This window comes from Solanum dulcamara, chromosome 2 (genome assembly GCF_947179165.1).
Source record: "Solanum dulcamara chromosome 2, daSolDulc1.2, whole genome shotgun sequence".
NCBI classification, from domain to species: Eukaryota; Viridiplantae; Streptophyta; class Magnoliopsida; order Solanales; family Solanaceae; genus Solanum; species Solanum dulcamara.
This window is the reverse complement of record NC_077238.1, coordinates 78,165,604-78,183,249: the sequence shown is the minus strand read 5'-3', so window position 1 is coordinate 78,183,249 and position 17,646 is coordinate 78,165,604. Positions and strand designations below refer to the sequence as shown.

Sequence of the window (17,646 nt, the reverse complement as noted above, 5' to 3'; positions counted from 1 at the left end):
AAGATTATTTTAAATCACAAATTTCAAATATCTTTTTTTTTATTTTAAAATATTAAACTAAATCAAATAGTGTCATATAAAATAAAATGGATCGAGCATTTACCCCAGTGAAAAACCACCATCATTATTATCCTCCTTTCTAATCCATTTACGTGGCAATTTATTAGACTTCTGTACCATATCCAAAAATTGCTTTTGAGTGAGGTATTTTCAAAAAGTCACTTATTACATGCATTATTGAGACTCCACGTGTCTACCTACCACCAAGTTAACCAAGTAGAATTATAAATTATATATAAGAACAAACTAATCAATTAAGTTTACCCAATATTCTAAGTACTCCTTAATTAAGAGCTAAGCAATTCTAAGACAAACGGTAACACCTGTTTATTCTTGAATAGAATGCATGTATTCTTATTACATGTTTTGTTTATTGGTACTGATTAATTTTGATGTTGTTAAGGAGTACTTTGTGAAGACACGACATGGATGATAATGAGCTTGAAGGTATTTATCAAATATTGGAATTTCATGTTATCTTCTTCTTTCTTTTTTTATTCGATATCGGATACTTATATTAAGATCAATCTGAACAATTTAGATTCTCATCATATAAAACTTAGTTTAAAAAAAGCATTTTTAATTGGATTTTTTATATACTTAAATACCTGATTAAGGATAAAAGAATAATCGTTGTTGGTGAATTTCATGGTTTTGCTCTAACGCTTTTCCATTTCAAATTGCTATGCTCTCATACTATTTGACATGATTGTCTAATTGTTAATAGATTTATGAATTCTATGTGAGTAGCAAGGGTGGAAAGGAATTTATCCAAACTCATAGAGTTATTTTCTATTTTTAAGTTTATATAATAAATATTGAACCAACGAAAAGCACGTTGGTAAACTTTACGAAAAATATATAGTGATCACGAAATTTATAGAGCATTCTTTAAAGTTTGTGTAAAAAAATATTGTCCTTTAAGATATTTTACCTGATGTAGGTGTATTCTCAAAATAAATAAAATCTTCTATTCTAAATTAGAACCATAAAAACTAAGAAAGATTTATTTTGATGGAAATCCAGTAAAAGGAAGGAGAATATTTTATGTCTCCCATCCATCACAAGAGGAAAATTTGTGTATATATATATATATACATGTCAAGAACTCAAATTATCAGCATGAAATATCAAGACTAAAGAAATGTTTGTTGTTGGATTCTGAAATTTTTCACAAATTTTAACTCTAATAATTCAAAAACAGTTCAAATTAATATTTACTCCCTCCGTCCCATATTAGATGGGCATCTTACTAAAAATGTTTGTCTCATATTACTTGATTACTTACTATATCAAGATAGAATTAATTAATTTTTTTCTATTTCCCCCCTACAATTAATATGGCCTTTTGAATGTAAACAATTCTCAATACTAGCTATTTATATACTCTATGTATATTGCATTGATATAAATAAAGAGCAAAATAATAAATTATTTCAATATATTAATAATTTCTTAATCACCGTATAAAATTGAAGATGCCCATCTAATATGGGATGGAGGGAGTATATCCAAACACAAAACTAATTTCCATATATAATTTTCAAAACAAAAACAAATACTACTTTTTTTTTAAAATTCTGCAATTCTTATATCCAAAGCTAGCCTATTTAGAGCCCGTTTGAATTGACTTATAAGTTGCTTATAAGTTGTTTTTCAGCTTTTTGAGTGTTTGACTGATCATTGGGCATGTTTGACTTAGCTTATCTAAAACATCTTATAAACTGAAAAATAAAACATATAAACTGTTTAAAATAAATTAAACAAAATAGATACTTAGATACTTAGTTCTTACTTCCTAGCACACCACAATAATACACTACCCAAAAAATTTAAAATGAAAAACTAGAAATTATGTCTATAAATAGAAATTTTGGTAGCTAATTTATCATAAAATTGGTGACGAAATTTTATTATTTAGCAACAGAATTTTCCATCGCGCCATATGGATGAGCGGAGAAGTATTTCGAGGACTAAATAGGAAACTTTCATAATTGTCCACAACCTTTGGAGTGATGGAGCATTGTCAGGAATCAGGTTATGTGGAGGCAAGTCACATAGAATTGGCTATTGTCACTATCTCAAAATTTGATGGCGGTTATCCGTTGTGTTGTATTGTATTGTATAGTTAGTTTAAATAATATGTTTGTTTTGATTAAGTAACAATTAAAATAAATATTATATTTAAACTAATAATACAAATGGGTTTTTAATGTTGAACTGGTTGTTGTAATTTTGGCATTATATTAGGACTTGTGGTTTTTCTATGATATCTTTATATATATATATATATATATATATATAATTAGAATTTATATCCGAATGTACATAGAAAATTAGTAGTTGCTAATTAGTTTTATCTTCGTACCTCGAACCTCACATATAGAACATAATACTACATATAATATCTTCTTGTTGAATGCAGTAAGAAAAACAAAGTTTTTAGGTTAAATGGTGTTGTAATTTGAATAGATCAAAATATATATGAGGTGATTTTTTTTCTCATTTATTTTAGTTTTGGTGGAAAGAATAACGTGGTACCTATTGTTAGTAGAAGATAGCAAATATCCCATAAAATTAATCCGAACACCATTGCTAAAAAAAAAAATGAATTTGTGACAATAGATCTAAATATGGCGGATCATCAAGAATTTCATATGCATGGACTTATCAAAACTTACGGCGACTCACCAAGTTTTTAGTACCAAAATGTCTTGGTGGATCATCAACATTTTTTTATGGGTGGATTTATTGTAAACTCTCATCATCCAGAGTTTAGTACAAAAATGTCTTGGCAGACAGCGGCGTATGCAAAAATTTTAGAAAGCGGTGTTGATATTTGTAGAAGGAATGATAAAAATTAAATCATCATCGATGCGCTAATTTTCCATAACTCTTGATGAATCAATAGGAGTTTGGTACTATTATAGTATTATGTCGTAATATTAAAATAAGTTGTTCACAATTTCAAGTGTTTCATTAGAAGTTTATAGAAAATTTCACCATATGTTTTTTTTTTCTTTTCTAAATCAACTCTAAATTTGATACAATATTCTAATACAAACTCTCTCAACACAAATTCCAAATTCAACCCAAACCTTCTTAAATTAACAAAATTACTTTATTTTTCAAAAAATTTTCAAACTCAATAAATTAAATAAAGTACAATATGTATGATGGATCGGAGTTAGACCAACACCAAACAAAGAAAAAGATAAACCAATAGCTTACTTCATCAATTGATAACTAGCATTATTAAGTTTAGATGACAAGTATCACCTCTCAAAAAATTGCAAATTAAAATAACAAATGGTCCATGATTTCGAACAAAAATAAATAGACAACTAAACTTAGGCCCAAACCTGCCTAACTTGTAAACTTTAAGACAATTTGTTTTCTGTTTTTTAAGAAAAAACTACCTACCTACGTAAATATTCCTACCATATGTATTAAATTTTTCTATAATTTGAATTAATTAGGTACTGTCTTACTGATTGATAATTTCATATCAGATTATCAAGTCAGATATACTTAAATACATATTTTTTTGCTATCAGATATGAAATAAGGAGATAGAAGGGAGGCAAGCGGGATTTGTTTATGTATCCCTACAAATTAATTTAAATACAAAATATCTAAAATAAATTACACCTCATTTTAACATTATGTATCCGAGATGCTTCCAATATTTCTGTCAAGATAAGACTTTTATTCTCAGAATAATTTTCCAGACACAATTATGAGGAATATATTATTGTTTTTGTGAACTGTGATGATGGTCCAAAGGAATAAACTACTACTAGATGCTCTTTGGGAGTATTTACCAATACTTTTCATTATTTCCATCTATTTCAAAAAAATTCAAAAACTTTTTTTTATTCGAATACATTATTTTTGATTCATAAATTATCTCTATATTTAATATATCATGCTTTTAATATTATCTACTAATAAATAAAATTCTAATTAAAGTATCCAGATTACTAAATTAATATATTCGGATTACTGAATTAATTTATTTGAATTACCATATTTTAAAGAAATTTTTTTGAAAAAGGATTAGGGAAATATGGCAATTAATCTTTTATACGATATGATTTAGATAAGTTATACTTGTTTTTATTTTCTGAAAACAAATGTGCTCGTTTGCCGAGACACCCACCACGTGTCACATATTAGCTCAGTGTTTGGCCGATTGTTAGAAGGCTTCACCTAATACACAAAAAAATCGGTTTTAAAAGTCTTTTTTTCTGCACAAAAAGAAAAAAAAAATCAGATTATAAATCTCAAATGTTCTCTTTTTCTTTCTTTCTTTCTTTCTCTGCTTCGGAAGCTGTTTGATTATCCAACAGGTATTTCCCTCCTCCTTTTCTATTTGGATTGATTAATTTACGCAGACGGAGTCAAAATTTTAAGCAGATGTTTCGACATAAAATATTGTGAAATTTGAAATGAAAAGTAGGTACAGTTTAAAAAGTTGAAAATGATATTTGTAACTGTTTGGATATGAATACAATTTGGAGTGAAAATAAATATTTGTAGTTTTTCGAATTCTGGTAAATGGTAACAATTGTATGTCCAAACATGATCCGTGATATAATTTTGGAAAAAAGTGGAAAATATTCATGCCCAAATGGATAAATATATATGAGTTGTTAATTTTAGGACGGGATATAGAGTTGAGCCAAAATTACTGAGTTCTGTTGATTCTGTAACTTATTGGTTAGATTCACCCATGGTAATTTGCGTGTTAGTTTTGGTTCATTTTGTATATATTTCTAATGAATTAGTTGTTGCTTATTGTCATGAATGTTTGAAGATTGTTAAGGTATTTGTATTTTTTATATGAATATTTTGTCTTGGGTATATTTGCATGGATACATCAATGTTGGCTGTTGGATGCAGGAGATTTTGTAATCTTGGCATATGATGTTTCTCTTACCTTAACATGTATTATTGAATGTCTTTCTTTGGGGGTGAAGGGGAGGCTTAGGGTAATTGGTAAAGTTGTCTCCATGTGATTGGAAGGTCATGGGTTGAGCAGTGGAAAAAGCCTCTTTCAGAATTACATGGTAAAGCTGTGTGCAATAGATATTTGTGGTCCGGCCCTTCCATTAACCCCGGCATAGCGGAAGCTTAGTGCACTGGATTACCCTTTGCCTTTCTCTGGGGTATTGGGTTGGGTTGGGTGACAAGGGTCTATATTTGTGGTCGGTAAAGGAAGATCCAGAATTTGAAGTTTAAGAAAATGGATTCTAAATTTGATTTATGCATCTTTAATGGATTTCCTAATACAAATATAGGGTTTAAGCAAAAGCTAATGGATTTTTCCGAACCCCCATCTTTCTACTCCGTCACAGGAGGTAGGGTGTTTCCAAGAAACATTTCTTTGTCTGAATGTGCCTATGACAATTCTCAATTTGATCTGAGAAGTATATTTCATGTCTCGTTAGCTCATATTTTATGCATTTTCTGCATCTTTTGTTTTGTTTGGTGAAAGAAAAAAAGGGTGATTATATTTCGTTTTCTTTTCATTGCTTGACGTATACATATTAGTAATTAGTATGCCTGTCCAGGATAATTTGAAAAATCTAACTCTTCTGTAGATCCGGAAAATTAATCATCTAAATCTAGCTACATTTCTGACCTTGGTTTGTTAATTTGTCCAATGTGATGGAACATGATGCCCCTTTAGTTTGATTTCATAGTTTCTACCGAAGAAATCATAAATCTGGAACCTTCTTTGTTGTAGTTGTATTCTTGAGGTAGAGAGTGTTATAAGATAAAAAAGGGGCTTCCAAACACATCCCAAGCCAAACCGATATTCATCTTGAGATACTTTTCTTTTGCTTTTCTCCTTTTCCCCTGTATCTTTTACGTTTCATTCGCACATCATTTTTCATAGTCATCGATTTTTTCGTAAGGCAATGATTCTTAAGCTTACATTGGTATTTCCTGACTCTCTCTCCCTTTTTTCTGTTGACGTTCAGTGATTGTGACATTTATGAAGGCAACATAATTGGGATGCGGAAGGATGGAGCTGTACAACAGCGATTACCTATTGGAGGCTTCTGAATTTCCATGTGCATTGGAATTAGTCTTCTTCATCCTTAGTGATCTCAATTATGCATCTCACAGCACACTTAACTTCTCGTGCCAGATGAACACCTTAAACATTCCAACATGCTGAAGCACAGTCTTGTTGGAGCCGGTTGAGCTCTGCAACAAGGCCTCTCCTGCCTGTTAAAAACGAGTATCGTATCAGCAGGAGAACGTAAGTTTAGTGGTTACTAGAATTGTTGGTTCAAATGGAGAAGAAAGGAAATGTACTGATGCAAAAATATGATTTGGGGAGATTATTAGGTCAAGGCAACTTTGCTAAGGTTTATTTCGGAAGAAATATTGAAACAGGACAGAGTGTAGCCGTGAAGGTAATTGACAAAGAGAAGGTTCTCAAGGCCGGACTGATCGAACAGACTAAGAGAGAGATATCAGTTATGGCATTGGTCGAACACCCAAATGTTCTACAGCTATATGAGGTCATGGCAACTAAATCTAAGATTTATTTAGTCATTGAACATGCCAAAGGTGGTGAACTTTTCAAAAAGTTGACAAAGGGGAGGCTCAAGGAAAAATTAGCTAGGAAGTACTTTCAGCAATTGATTAACGCCGTTGATTGTTGCCACAGCCGAGATGTTTATCACCGTGATCTGAAACCAGAAAATGTGCTTCTAGATGAGGATGGAAATCTTAAGGTATCAGACTTTGGATTAAGCGCCTTGGCTGAGTCAAAAAGGCAGGATGGCTTACTCCACACAACATGTGGAACCCCAGCTTACGTTGCACCTGAGGTGATTAGTAGAAAAGGATATGATGGCGCCAAAGCTGATATCTGGTCTTGTGGGGTGATCTTATTTGTTTTGTTGGCCGGTTATCTTCCATTCCAAGACTCAAATCTTATGGAGATGTATAGGAAGATAAGGCAGGCTGAGTTCAAATGCCCTAATTGGTTCCCACCAGAAGTGCAGAGATTACTTTCTAGGATCCTTGATCCAAACCCTAGTACGAGGATTTCCATAGCAAAGATAAAGGGAAGCTCTTGGTTCAAGAAAGGTTTGGATTCCAGAAATGTGGTAACCAAAGTAGAAGAAAAGGAAAAGTTTAGCCTAGACGCCATCGCTATTATTCAAGATTGTACACATAACAGTATCTCTCCCTCCGTGTCAAAGCAAGAGTTGCCAAAACCGAAAAATCTAAATGCATTTGATATAATCTCTCTTTCAAGTGGATTCGACTTGTCTGGTTTATTCATAACAAAGAATCAGAAGGAAGACTTGCAATTCATTTCAGCGAAGCCTGCCTCTTCTATCATGTCCAAACTTGAGGAAGTTGGCAGGAATCTAAAGCTGGAAGTAATGAAGAAAGAAGCTGGATTTATGAGATTAGAAGGATCGGGTGAGGGTAGATATGGGACTCTGTCTATCGATGCTGAAATATTTGAAATTACTCCGTCCTTCCACTTGGTTGAGCTGAAAAAGTCGTATGGTGATAAGGTAGAGTACCAAAAGATACTGAAACAAGTTATAAGACCTGCTCTGGAGGAAATTGTTTGGGCTTGGCAAGGCGAGCAGCCTATTAATCGTTAGTAGAGGACTCTAAAAAGAGCTTCTGATCTCCTGACATTTACGCTGAAGTTGATCTCACTTTCGTATCAGTATTTAACGTTCAACTTGTCTGTTTGGTTCTAGTTGTAATTGTCAATTTACTATGTATCAGCCTGTTTTAGGCCACCCCATCTAAGCTTAATAGAGACGAACTTGTTTTGTTAAATTTCCAAGTTCCTTTGATCTGCTTGTATTGCTTTAATTCATGAGTAATCGACATTTTTCTGGCTTTCTATTGCAAAGGAGACTTGTAGTAAATCGATGATTTATAATATTTTATTGGTGTTTGCGGCTTCTTGAATTTCGAGGGAGCAAGTGACTTGTAATATTTTGAAGTGACGGTGACTTGTAGTAATAGTGCTTCAAATAAGGATTCATTCATGTCTTTGCATAAGACAGAAGTGATGAAAACACCTTCGAACTTGGAGAACTCAGTTCCAATGCGCAGAATCGGAAAAAAAAGACTATCTTTCTTTCGGGGGTCTCGGGGACTCATTCTGACTGAAACAAGGGGCGGGCATTCTGGTGTCCTCCAAGAGCTTGAGAAGTGCAAAACCCCCCTAACCAGTCATACTCTGACCAGGCTTCGAAAAACTTCGAGATCACCGAGTTCTCCGAACTTGGAGAACTTTGTGAGTTGTGTGCCACAAAGTTATGGTGTTATCACAAAAACGAAAAAAGAGGAGAAACAAATGAAATTATTGTCCCTTTTATTGATCCTTAAGACTTTTTTGTTTACAATAATAAAAACTATACATCACAATTTCAAGCAATTTCGGATTGACTATATGAATTCAAACTAATCGTGTTGCGACTTTAAATCTCAATACAAAACAAAAAAAAAATCAAGTACTAAAAGTTCTCTATATTTTCTACTTATATATAAATCATTTCACATGAATAAAAGACTCCTAAAAGATATATTTGGTCCCAATCTAATTGATATTTCATATATTGATCTCTTTCTTCCATTTTGCCCTACTTTTTGCTAGATGTGCACTTAATTTAAGGGTTTTATGAGATAACTTTCTTTCATGTGATTTAACCCCTTTCCTCACTATGGATTCACCCCTACAAATCGCGTCTCTAGAGGTCGACTACACACGACTAAACCATCTCAAAGCAACCTTATCTTTTGGTTGAACAATGTTTGTATGAGTAATCCCTTTTCTTCCAAATCCTGAATAAGGGATCAAAAAGTCTTGATTCAAGGCAAGATTGTGCTTGCTCTAATTTAAATTTGTGTATTTCAAATGAAAAGACTTGTTAACATGTTGACACACAATGCATTATTTTTATCTCAAGTATCACAACTAAAATGATGGTTGTTCTGAGCATGAATTTGCCTGCTAGATTTTGTTGTTCATATCATGGCCTTAAGTTGTTCATACCAACTTGTTTGGGATACACGCATAGTTATTGTTACAACATCAACAACAAATTCAGTGTAATCACACTAGTGGAGTCTGGGAGACTTTACTCCAACTTTTGTAGGATAGAGATGTTATTTCCAATAGACATTTCAGTTCAATAGAAATGTATCAGGCATGAGAATGTAAGGAAGGTGTAGTTATTTTTTATCAGGCATAATACATAAATATGACTCTTAACTTGGCTTCAACTGACAACTATGACCTCTAATTTTTCTAGTGCACAACTTTAACTATCCAAAACTTGAACAAATAGACACATTCGTCCTACATAGCATGCATCCTACATGGCAATTTTGTATCTTAAGTGGCGTCTTACGTGTATTGTGCCACGTCGAACATGTGTGTCTGCTTGTTCAATTTTATACATGTTTAAGTGTCTACTTGTGCACACCTAAAGTTAGAGGGAATACATGTGAAATGAGACCAAGTTAAAGAGTATATTTATGTATTATGCCTTTTTATTATTATTAAAAACATTACCAGACAATACTCTAAAGAATCTTATAGAATTGATAATCTTTCATCAATATTTAAGGCAGCATTGAATTTTCTTTTGAAAAAGGGGCAGTTTTGAGAAGCTAAAGATCGATGTTAAATCTCCTAAGATATTTTTAAAAAGTACATCTCTATTCTGATTTTGGGTCACCCTTCCCACTACTTAAAAATTTTGTAGGCCAAAGAAAGAATTCAAGTATTTTTGGCACAAATAATACTGAAGAAGTAGATATGTCGATAAATTACATTAAAAAAGATCTTGATACAATGAGTCGAATCTCAAGTATCTTACTTAAATGATAAATAAAAATATAAACACCAATTAATGCTTGATGACTGCTGCAAGAATACATATAATTTAGAACTCAGGTAGAAAAATAAATGAAAAACCTTCGAACAAGATGATGCAAAGAAGTTTAAAGCCCAGGGAATAATGAAAATTATGGAGGCAGGGTGACTTTAATATCAGTAGTAGGTTGGTGGGGGTGGAGGTGAACTATAGGTGGGAGATTGCTTGTACTTTGCAGGTGGTGGAGGTGAGGCATACGTGGGTGTTTGCTTGTAGTAGTTTGTTGCTGGTGGTGGTGGTGAATTGTAGTGTGGTGGAGGGGGTAACTTGTAGTAGGTTGGGGACTTCTCAATGTACTTGGGTGGAGGTGGAGGGGATTTGTAGTTAGATGGAGATGAATTGTAGTATGGTGGAGGGGGTGACTTGTAGTAGACTGGTGACTTCTCGATGTACTTTGGTGGAGGTGGAGGGGATTTGTAGTTAGATGGAGATGGTTTGTAGTATGGTGGAGGGGGTGACTTGTAGTAGGTTGGTGATTTCTCGATGTATTTTGGCGGTGGTGGAGGGGATTTATAATATGATGGAGATGGCTTGTAGTACGGTGGAGGTGGTGACTTGTAGTCGGCTGGTGACTTCTCAATATACTTTGGTGGTGGTGGAGAGGGTTTGTAGTAAGATGGAGATGGCTTGTAGTATGGTGGAGGGGGTGACTTGTAGTAAGCCGGTGACTTCTCGACGTACTTTGGTGGAGGTGGAGGGGATTTGTAGTAAGACGGAGATGGCTTGTAGTATGGTGGAGGGGGTGACTTGTAGTAGGCTGGTGACTTCTCGACATACTTTGGTGGAGGTGGAGGGGATTTGTAGTAAGACGGAGATGGCTTGTAGTATGGTGGAGGGGGTGACTTGTAGTAGGCTGGTGACTTCTCGACATACTTTGGTGGAGGTGGAGGGGATTTGTAGTAAGACGGAGATGGCTTGTAGTATGGTGGAGGGGGTGACTTGTAGTAGGCTAGTGACTTCTCCACGTACTTTGGTGGAGGTGGAGGGGACTTGTAGTAAGATGAAGATAGCTTGTAGTATGGTGGAGGGGGTGATTTATAGATGTACTTTGAAGGAGCAGGCGACTTGTAATAGTGTGATGGAGAATGTTTATATGAATGGCTATGATACTTTGATGGAGCAGTCGACTTGTAGTAGTGTGATGGATAATGTTCAATAGGTGTTGTTGGTTTCTTGTAGTAAGAAGAGGGCACTTGATGTTTTGACAGAGAAGGCGACTTGTAGTACTTTGAAGGAGAGGAAGAAGTGTAACCATAAGAGTAATCAGCAACAGCAGTGCTGGCTACTAAGCAAATTGCCAAAGTAAATGCAAGTAGAGGCCATTGCCCCAACTTCCCAAAGCTTCCCATTTTTGTTTTTGCAACCAATTCTATACTTGGAAAAGTAAGAACCAAGACTGTTTTGTAAAGTTAAGGACCTCTACCTTTATATAGCAAAATGGAATTTTTTTTTTTTATAGATTTGTGAAATGGCTTCATGGCAGCCCACTAAGATAATATAAAAGTTAAATTAAAGACTTGTTCTTTGATTGCTTAGTGGAAGGCATTTTCTTGATGACAACAAACAAAAAATATGGTTAAAAATATAATCCCCTTGACAAGCATCTCTTTAAGCTAATTGACAATTTTGCTGCTTTGTGTAATTGTGGTGATATATCATATAATTATAATTTACCAATAAAACATTAAAGAGGGGAAAAAGCAAAAGAAAATTGTTATACATGGTAGCCTAATGGAGAAAGGATATCTAGATAATTAATTTATATTTTAGGTTTCATTTAGGGATGTGTTAGGTATGGAAGACCAATTTTTGGTTAAAATATTTTAGAAAATATTTTTTTCTGAAAAATTGAGGATCTTAAAAATCAGAAAAGTAATTTCTCTAATGTAAGTAGGAAAAATAAGTTTCATAAATGACATTTCATACTGATTGTATCTTCATTATCCTCTGATCGGCAACCTCCACCTTGCCCCATCGCTTCCCCCCTTCCCCAACACCACCTTGTTTCCACCACCCTATCCCCTCTCACTCTCATAATGTTCGACTAGAGTGCATCTCTTAAGACAACCTTATCAATTTACTTATCAAACATAAAAAAAATATTTAAAAAAGTAAAAATTATTTTTTTTACATATATATATATATATATATATATATATATAAAGTCATTTTCCTTGGAGAACATTTCTCTTCAAACCAAACACACCCATTATAAAAAATCTCAGATGAAGCATTTACGGCTGCTACTATGATGTAAATAGAGGTTAATATGAATTATTAGCAGATACACTAATCTATTTACAAAATGTAAGACAATCTCTTATTTCTTCTGGCAACCACAAAAGGTACAGTACTCCTCTGTTGCCATATTGAAATTAGAAAGAAAAAAATTAGTTTATGAATAAAATAATCGAAATGACAAATGTTTACGGTTACAGAAAAGCCTTTTGAAACATCCGAACATCCGATACAAAAGAACTGAATGTGAAAATCCCCAAACTTACCATACACAACATGTGGAAAAGAAATAAAACAATACAAAACATTTAAGTATACTCATAATAGAATGTATTTTCAAGAAGTCGGTATTAAATAACAGGTATCTGATAAAATTAATTAAGATACGCGCAAATTGATTCTGATACCACCATATGATATTTTCATTTCAATTACCTATACCAGGGCTTGGAATATCTTCATGTTGTCTATAGAAATTATCAAATCCATTATCATCTCCACCATAATCCTCTTTAGCCTTGATATTATTATTATTATTATTATCCTCTGAAAATATTTCTTCAAATCTCTGATCAACAAGTTTCTTGAGCCTTGTTCCTCTCCTTGTTATTGGGCTGGCCCAGCCCATTACAGATTGTCCAACAAGTACCAACCATAAGAACAAAACTATGAATAACAATAAACTGGATTTTGTTTTCTTTGTACCAGCCATTAATTTTCTTATTGAAGAGGAAGTAGAGAAGAGAATGTTTAATTATTTTCTTCTTAGAGACATATATATTTTTTATTAATACATGTTAATCATTGTAATTTTGAATAAAATATGAACATGCTAACTTAGTAATTATAATAGAGACATATATTATGTTAGTGAATCATTGCATGAACTTTAGTGACAAACACACTTGATTATTGATCATCTATATTGGTAACAACATAATTATAACATAAAACGTAATTGTTATAGTGAAATATAATTATAGAGGATGATTGTTATAAAGAGATCTTAACGTACTTAAACAAAGTAAACAACCAATTATCGACTTATCGTACTTAAACAAACTACTGTAAATGGATGCACAGGAAAATTGGTAACAACTAGCTGCAGTGTAGCTTATTCAGTTTCCACATAGTACGTACATCAACCAGCTACTACATATCATACAAATAGGACCACTCGCACGACAGTAAGCACTAAGTTCGCGTTAAAATTTGTACAGACACGGGACATGTCCTCTGTATCGCGTCAAAGATCTCAGTTCAGGGACATTCTTTCTCGTAAACTTCAGCAGCATATTTCCAGTTCATGACTATCCATATATTCTTTAGGTAATCTGGTTTCACATTTTTGTACTGCATTATGAAGAGCAAAAACAAGCTGTTAGATAACTTTTGATCTCAAGAATACATGCAATTATTTGTCTGTCCAATATAAAGAATTTTGCAAGCAAACAGACATCTTTAGTCAATGTATCAAATACCAAAGAGCATCTAGTTTTTAACCTCGAAGGAGAAGCAAAATATTCATAGGGAATGAGTACCAATACTAATCACGATTTACTGGAAAACATAGGGAAGTCACTTAATCTTAGCCGAGAAGCTGAGAAAGGTACAAAATTACAGAAACTCATTGCATCACATGGAATGTTCTCATGGCATAATATCATGTTTAGGCTATTATAGCGCTGTAACAGTCTAGTAATTATACCTGCAAGTAGTATGCATGTTCCCAAACATCAATGCCCAAAAGAGGAACCAAGTTTGGTCCTTTAATAACCAAAGGATCCTGCAGAAAAGTAGATAGCTTGAATGCAACCTTGACTAGCATCAATCTGCATGTCGAGAAACATTTACTTTCTAATGCAGTCCTATCATGTAAACAATTGACATAGAATATAAAACATTAAGACTTAATCAGTGCACAATCCCACGCCTCATGGTGCAGATTACTGATACATATATATATGTGATCAAAGAAAATTCCAAATAAATAAACTAATTTAACCCAATTTCACTGATCTCTGAGGAAACCGAAATTTGGAGAACTGGTGGTCTCATGGAATTAGATTCTGTTATGAGTTACCGATTGATTCAATAAAAGTGGAGGTCCAGCCACATGGAAAATTTATTTAAAAAGGTAAAGGTCCAGCAAAAGTGCCTGTTTTCTTGGATAACATCAAATGAGCGTGTTTCATTCAAGATAGTCTAAAAACAAGGGATATGGACATATGTAGTAGATGCTTTGTGTTCAAATTGTTGAAGAACACCATCACATCCTTTCTTGCACTGCAATTATAGCTAGCAGATATGGGGCTTGTCTTAAACATTTCTGGCGTACACTGGGTTATCTGGAAAGTAACAAAGAACAGCGAGGAGCACTCATGAAAGCTAGACAGAGGATCAAGAAATGACTGAAATATCATTGGGGCACATTTCCTTTTTATGCATTCTAGGGGATAGAAGACATTATGAAGACAGTTAGGGACTTTGCACAATAACATATATAGACGCTAACATAATTTATTTTTAACAGTGCAAGATGTAAAATATAGAACATATAGTACCTAATGACAAGGCGGGACAATTACGAGTGCAGTTCATAAACTTGAAACAGCAGAAGTCATTAACAGTCTTGTGCCTTTTCCTTTCCCTTTTTGTTGGTTGCTTCATAATCATTGAGTGGCAACAGAAGTGGAATTACGAATAAACTAGACAAGAACAACTTCAATAATTAAAGAGGAAGCTCATTTATGAAGGAATTTACATAAACCACCTGATTTGAGGTGGTTTCAATCACTAGGTGCTTCAGTTCTTTGTCCAAACCAAGCCACTGTATACATAAAAGGATTGTAAAAAAGAAACAGAAGGCATGATACAAACTTGATCAGATTGTCATCCTTCCTTTCGGAGTCATCAAAAAAAATTATGATGGCCGCCATTAAAGAACCAATGTTAAGAAAAAACAACCCTAGGGAAGAAACAAAAAGCAGACTCACCACCCAACCAGAACCCTGTAAAGCGGCGCACCTTTTGCATTCATCTTTTGTATTACAGCTTCAAGAGAGCCCAAGTGAGTGTCTATGGCCCAGCGAAAAGAACCCTTTGGAGGCTCACCACCACCATCCTGCAATTCAATTCAATTCAATTTTAAGTTATTCACCTGCAAAATCGAATGATAAAAGTATCTGAGGAAGTAAGCTTATGCGAGTAGGGGCAATGTTCTTCCAGAAAATTGAATGATTAATATGACCTGCATGAAAATACAGCCAAGAAAATTAACTTGAAAATAAGAGAGCACTATACTTTTACTTATCAAAAGGAAAGAGCAATATATTTCTGGCGAGTGATAGCATGACATATGAAATGGCTTCACCAAGACATGAAAGATTATACTACAGGTCACCACTGGAAGTACGAAAATAAGCAGGGTTGTGAAAACCAAGGAAGGTCCAGGCTGATCACAACCGAACAGTTGATATTTACGTTAAAGAGCTCTTCTGCAAACTCATAATTCTTTTTAGGACGATTCAATTTCGTTTGTACATAAAATAAACCAAAACTATTGGAATATACAATCATTTCTCTCATTCTCCTGGACGTAAAACAACCATTTAGGTACTCAATTTACGGCATTGGTTTTATTGGAGTTGATTTTGTAATCCCCAAGGCAGATGATGCCTACAAATTTTCTTTTAATTGACGTTAATGAACCAATGAATCTTAATTGTAATACAATCAATTTTACCCAGATAATTCACCATCCCACTTCAATTCTGTGTCACATTTTCCAGTACAATGTGAATCCAATTCTTGCAAATTGATGAAACAACAACCAATCAAATATCAATCAATCATCTACATCTACATCCCAAATTAATAAGTGTTGGCTATAATAATCCTCTGTATCCATTCAGATTCAGTATTCACATAATTCATCACAGTTAGTCTCTTCTCACACCGCCAGTCAACCTAACTTAATCATCCTCCATTATGCCGACAATCTATTATTAGAGAAGCTCAAACAGAGTTGATACAATAACAATCAAACATCACAAAAACAGAAATCTTAGGGAACCTACTGACGGAATCCCGTCATCGGAGAATAACATCCGCAATTCACAATCTCAAAAACAATTGGTATGGCCAAAAGTGTTTTCCTACAAAATATTTTCCTAGAATACTAATGTGGCATTATTTGCAACCATTTTAAAGTGATGAAAAATATCACAAATAAAATTAATCTCATCTCGTAGATTATATAACTATGAAGTCATCTGTAATAAAACGTATTCAATTTGCATATATAATTTCAGGCTTTATTGTATCCTGATAGAAAATCTATTGCAATAACTCTTGAAAGATAGTAAACTTTCATGCCTCGAAGCCTTAATTTCTATGTTATTCATCTTTAATTTTCTAACAAATTTTGATGTATAGCGGCAGGTATGTACACAAGCAACAAAAGAATAAAAACACCACAAAGAAATAGAGAGAAGTGGACCTCCGCCATTGAACTTGATAGCACTCTGCAATTTAGCTACGGTAGAAGAATCACCCTTGTTGATTGCATCGTGGAGCTGTTCAAGGGCTTTATTGTAATTTGTTATGTAAGTCTGATGGTGTTTCTGGTGATGGAGCTGCATAATTTCACCGGTAATGGCAGGTTCTAAGGTTCCATAATCTTAAGGGAGATCGGGCAGAGAGAAAGTCTGTACGTAACGGAATTGTTGCCGGAACCCTAACACTCCGGCGTAGGTCCTTTTGGTCATTAGGGTTCGAAGAGCCATTTTTGGACTTTTGGTTCGTCTTTAAAACTCTGGTGAAGAAGATACGCTTGTGAACTTACAACTCTACAGTGTGTTTTTATATGTGTCCAATGGGTGAAAAGATTGCATCGTTGCTCTAACACCACGTGTTCGAACCCATTTGGTTTTATTTATTTAAATGACATAATCTTGGCAAATACCAGGCAGATATGCAATTTTAGTTTTCGGACCACACGATCAGATAGTTATGAAGGATTCAAATTAAGATAAAAGATGAGTAGATAATAATGTGTCATCTTGCTAATCGTCCATATTAATAATTGTAGTAGTGCATGGGCAATGGCATCCTTCAATTATCATATTATGTTATTTTACTATAGTAACTATTTAGAATATTTTGTTATGATTTCACTTCAATTTATTCGTATTTCCTTTTTAAAAGTCTATCAAAAAACAGTTTTCAACCTCTTAAATAAGGTAAGGTCAACATATATTCCCTTTTCAGACCCCACAGACTATGTTATTGTAATCTTGATACACATATTCTCATTTAGTTTTCAGGACAAGATTTAACAGATTCATTAAAATATTAATAAGGGTAAAATTTTCAAAAAAAGAGTGTCTAAAAAATTCATTTGAAA

The 17,646-nt window shown here is 33.7% G+C and overlaps 2 protein-coding genes, 1 long non-coding RNA gene and 1 pseudogene across 4 annotated transcripts; 2 read left to right on the top strand and 2 right to left on the bottom strand.

The window, feature by feature from the left end:
- The first annotated feature begins 298 nt into the window (after positions 1-298).
- Positions 299-2,280, top strand: LOC129877755 (uncharacterized). The gene is made up of 3 exons (XR_008763602.1): positions 299-376; positions 464-507; positions 1,982-2,280. It is a non-coding gene; the product is annotated as an uncharacterized LOC129877755 (long non-coding RNA).
- Positions 2,281-4,304: 2,024 nt separating this feature from the next.
- LOC129880853 (CBL-interacting protein kinase 18-like) lies at positions 4,305-7,884 on the top strand. The gene is made up of 2 exons (XM_055955082.1): positions 4,305-4,412; positions 6,051-7,884. Exon 2 carries the CDS (start codon positions 6,369-6,371, stop codon positions 7,704-7,706), a length of 1,338 nt encoding a protein of 445 aa, XP_055811057.1. The 5' UTR covers positions 4,305-4,412; positions 6,051-6,368; the 3' UTR covers positions 7,707-7,884.
- A 2,233-nt stretch (positions 7,885-10,117) lies between these two features.
- LOC129877745 (extensin-2-like) lies at positions 10,118-11,350 on the bottom strand. The gene has a single exon (XM_055953276.1). The coding sequence runs from the start codon at positions 11,348-11,350 to the stop codon at positions 10,118-10,120; it is 1,233 nt and encodes a 410-aa protein (XP_055809251.1).
- Positions 11,351-13,194: 1,844 nt separating this feature from the next.
- On the bottom strand, positions 13,195-17,199 carry LOC129880852 (superoxide dismutase [Mn], mitochondrial-like; annotated as a pseudogene). The gene is made up of 6 exons (XR_008765505.1): positions 16,741-17,199; positions 15,443-15,489; positions 15,236-15,363; positions 15,013-15,069; positions 13,948-14,025; positions 13,195-13,592 (listed from the first exon to the last, which is right to left on the bottom strand). The product of XR_008765505.1 is annotated as a superoxide dismutase [Mn], mitochondrial-like (transcript).
- Positions 17,200-17,646: the final 447 nt, after the last annotated feature.

Excerpts from the sequence above, each read along its gene's own strand:
- LOC129880853 (XM_055955082.1), top strand. The coding sequence starts at position 6,369 with ATGGAGAAGAAAGGAAATGTACTGATGCAAAAATATGATTTGGGGAGA.
- LOC129877745 (XM_055953276.1), bottom strand. The coding sequence starts at position 11,350 with ATGGGAAGCTTTGGGAAGTTGGGGCAATGGCCTCTACTTGCATTTACT.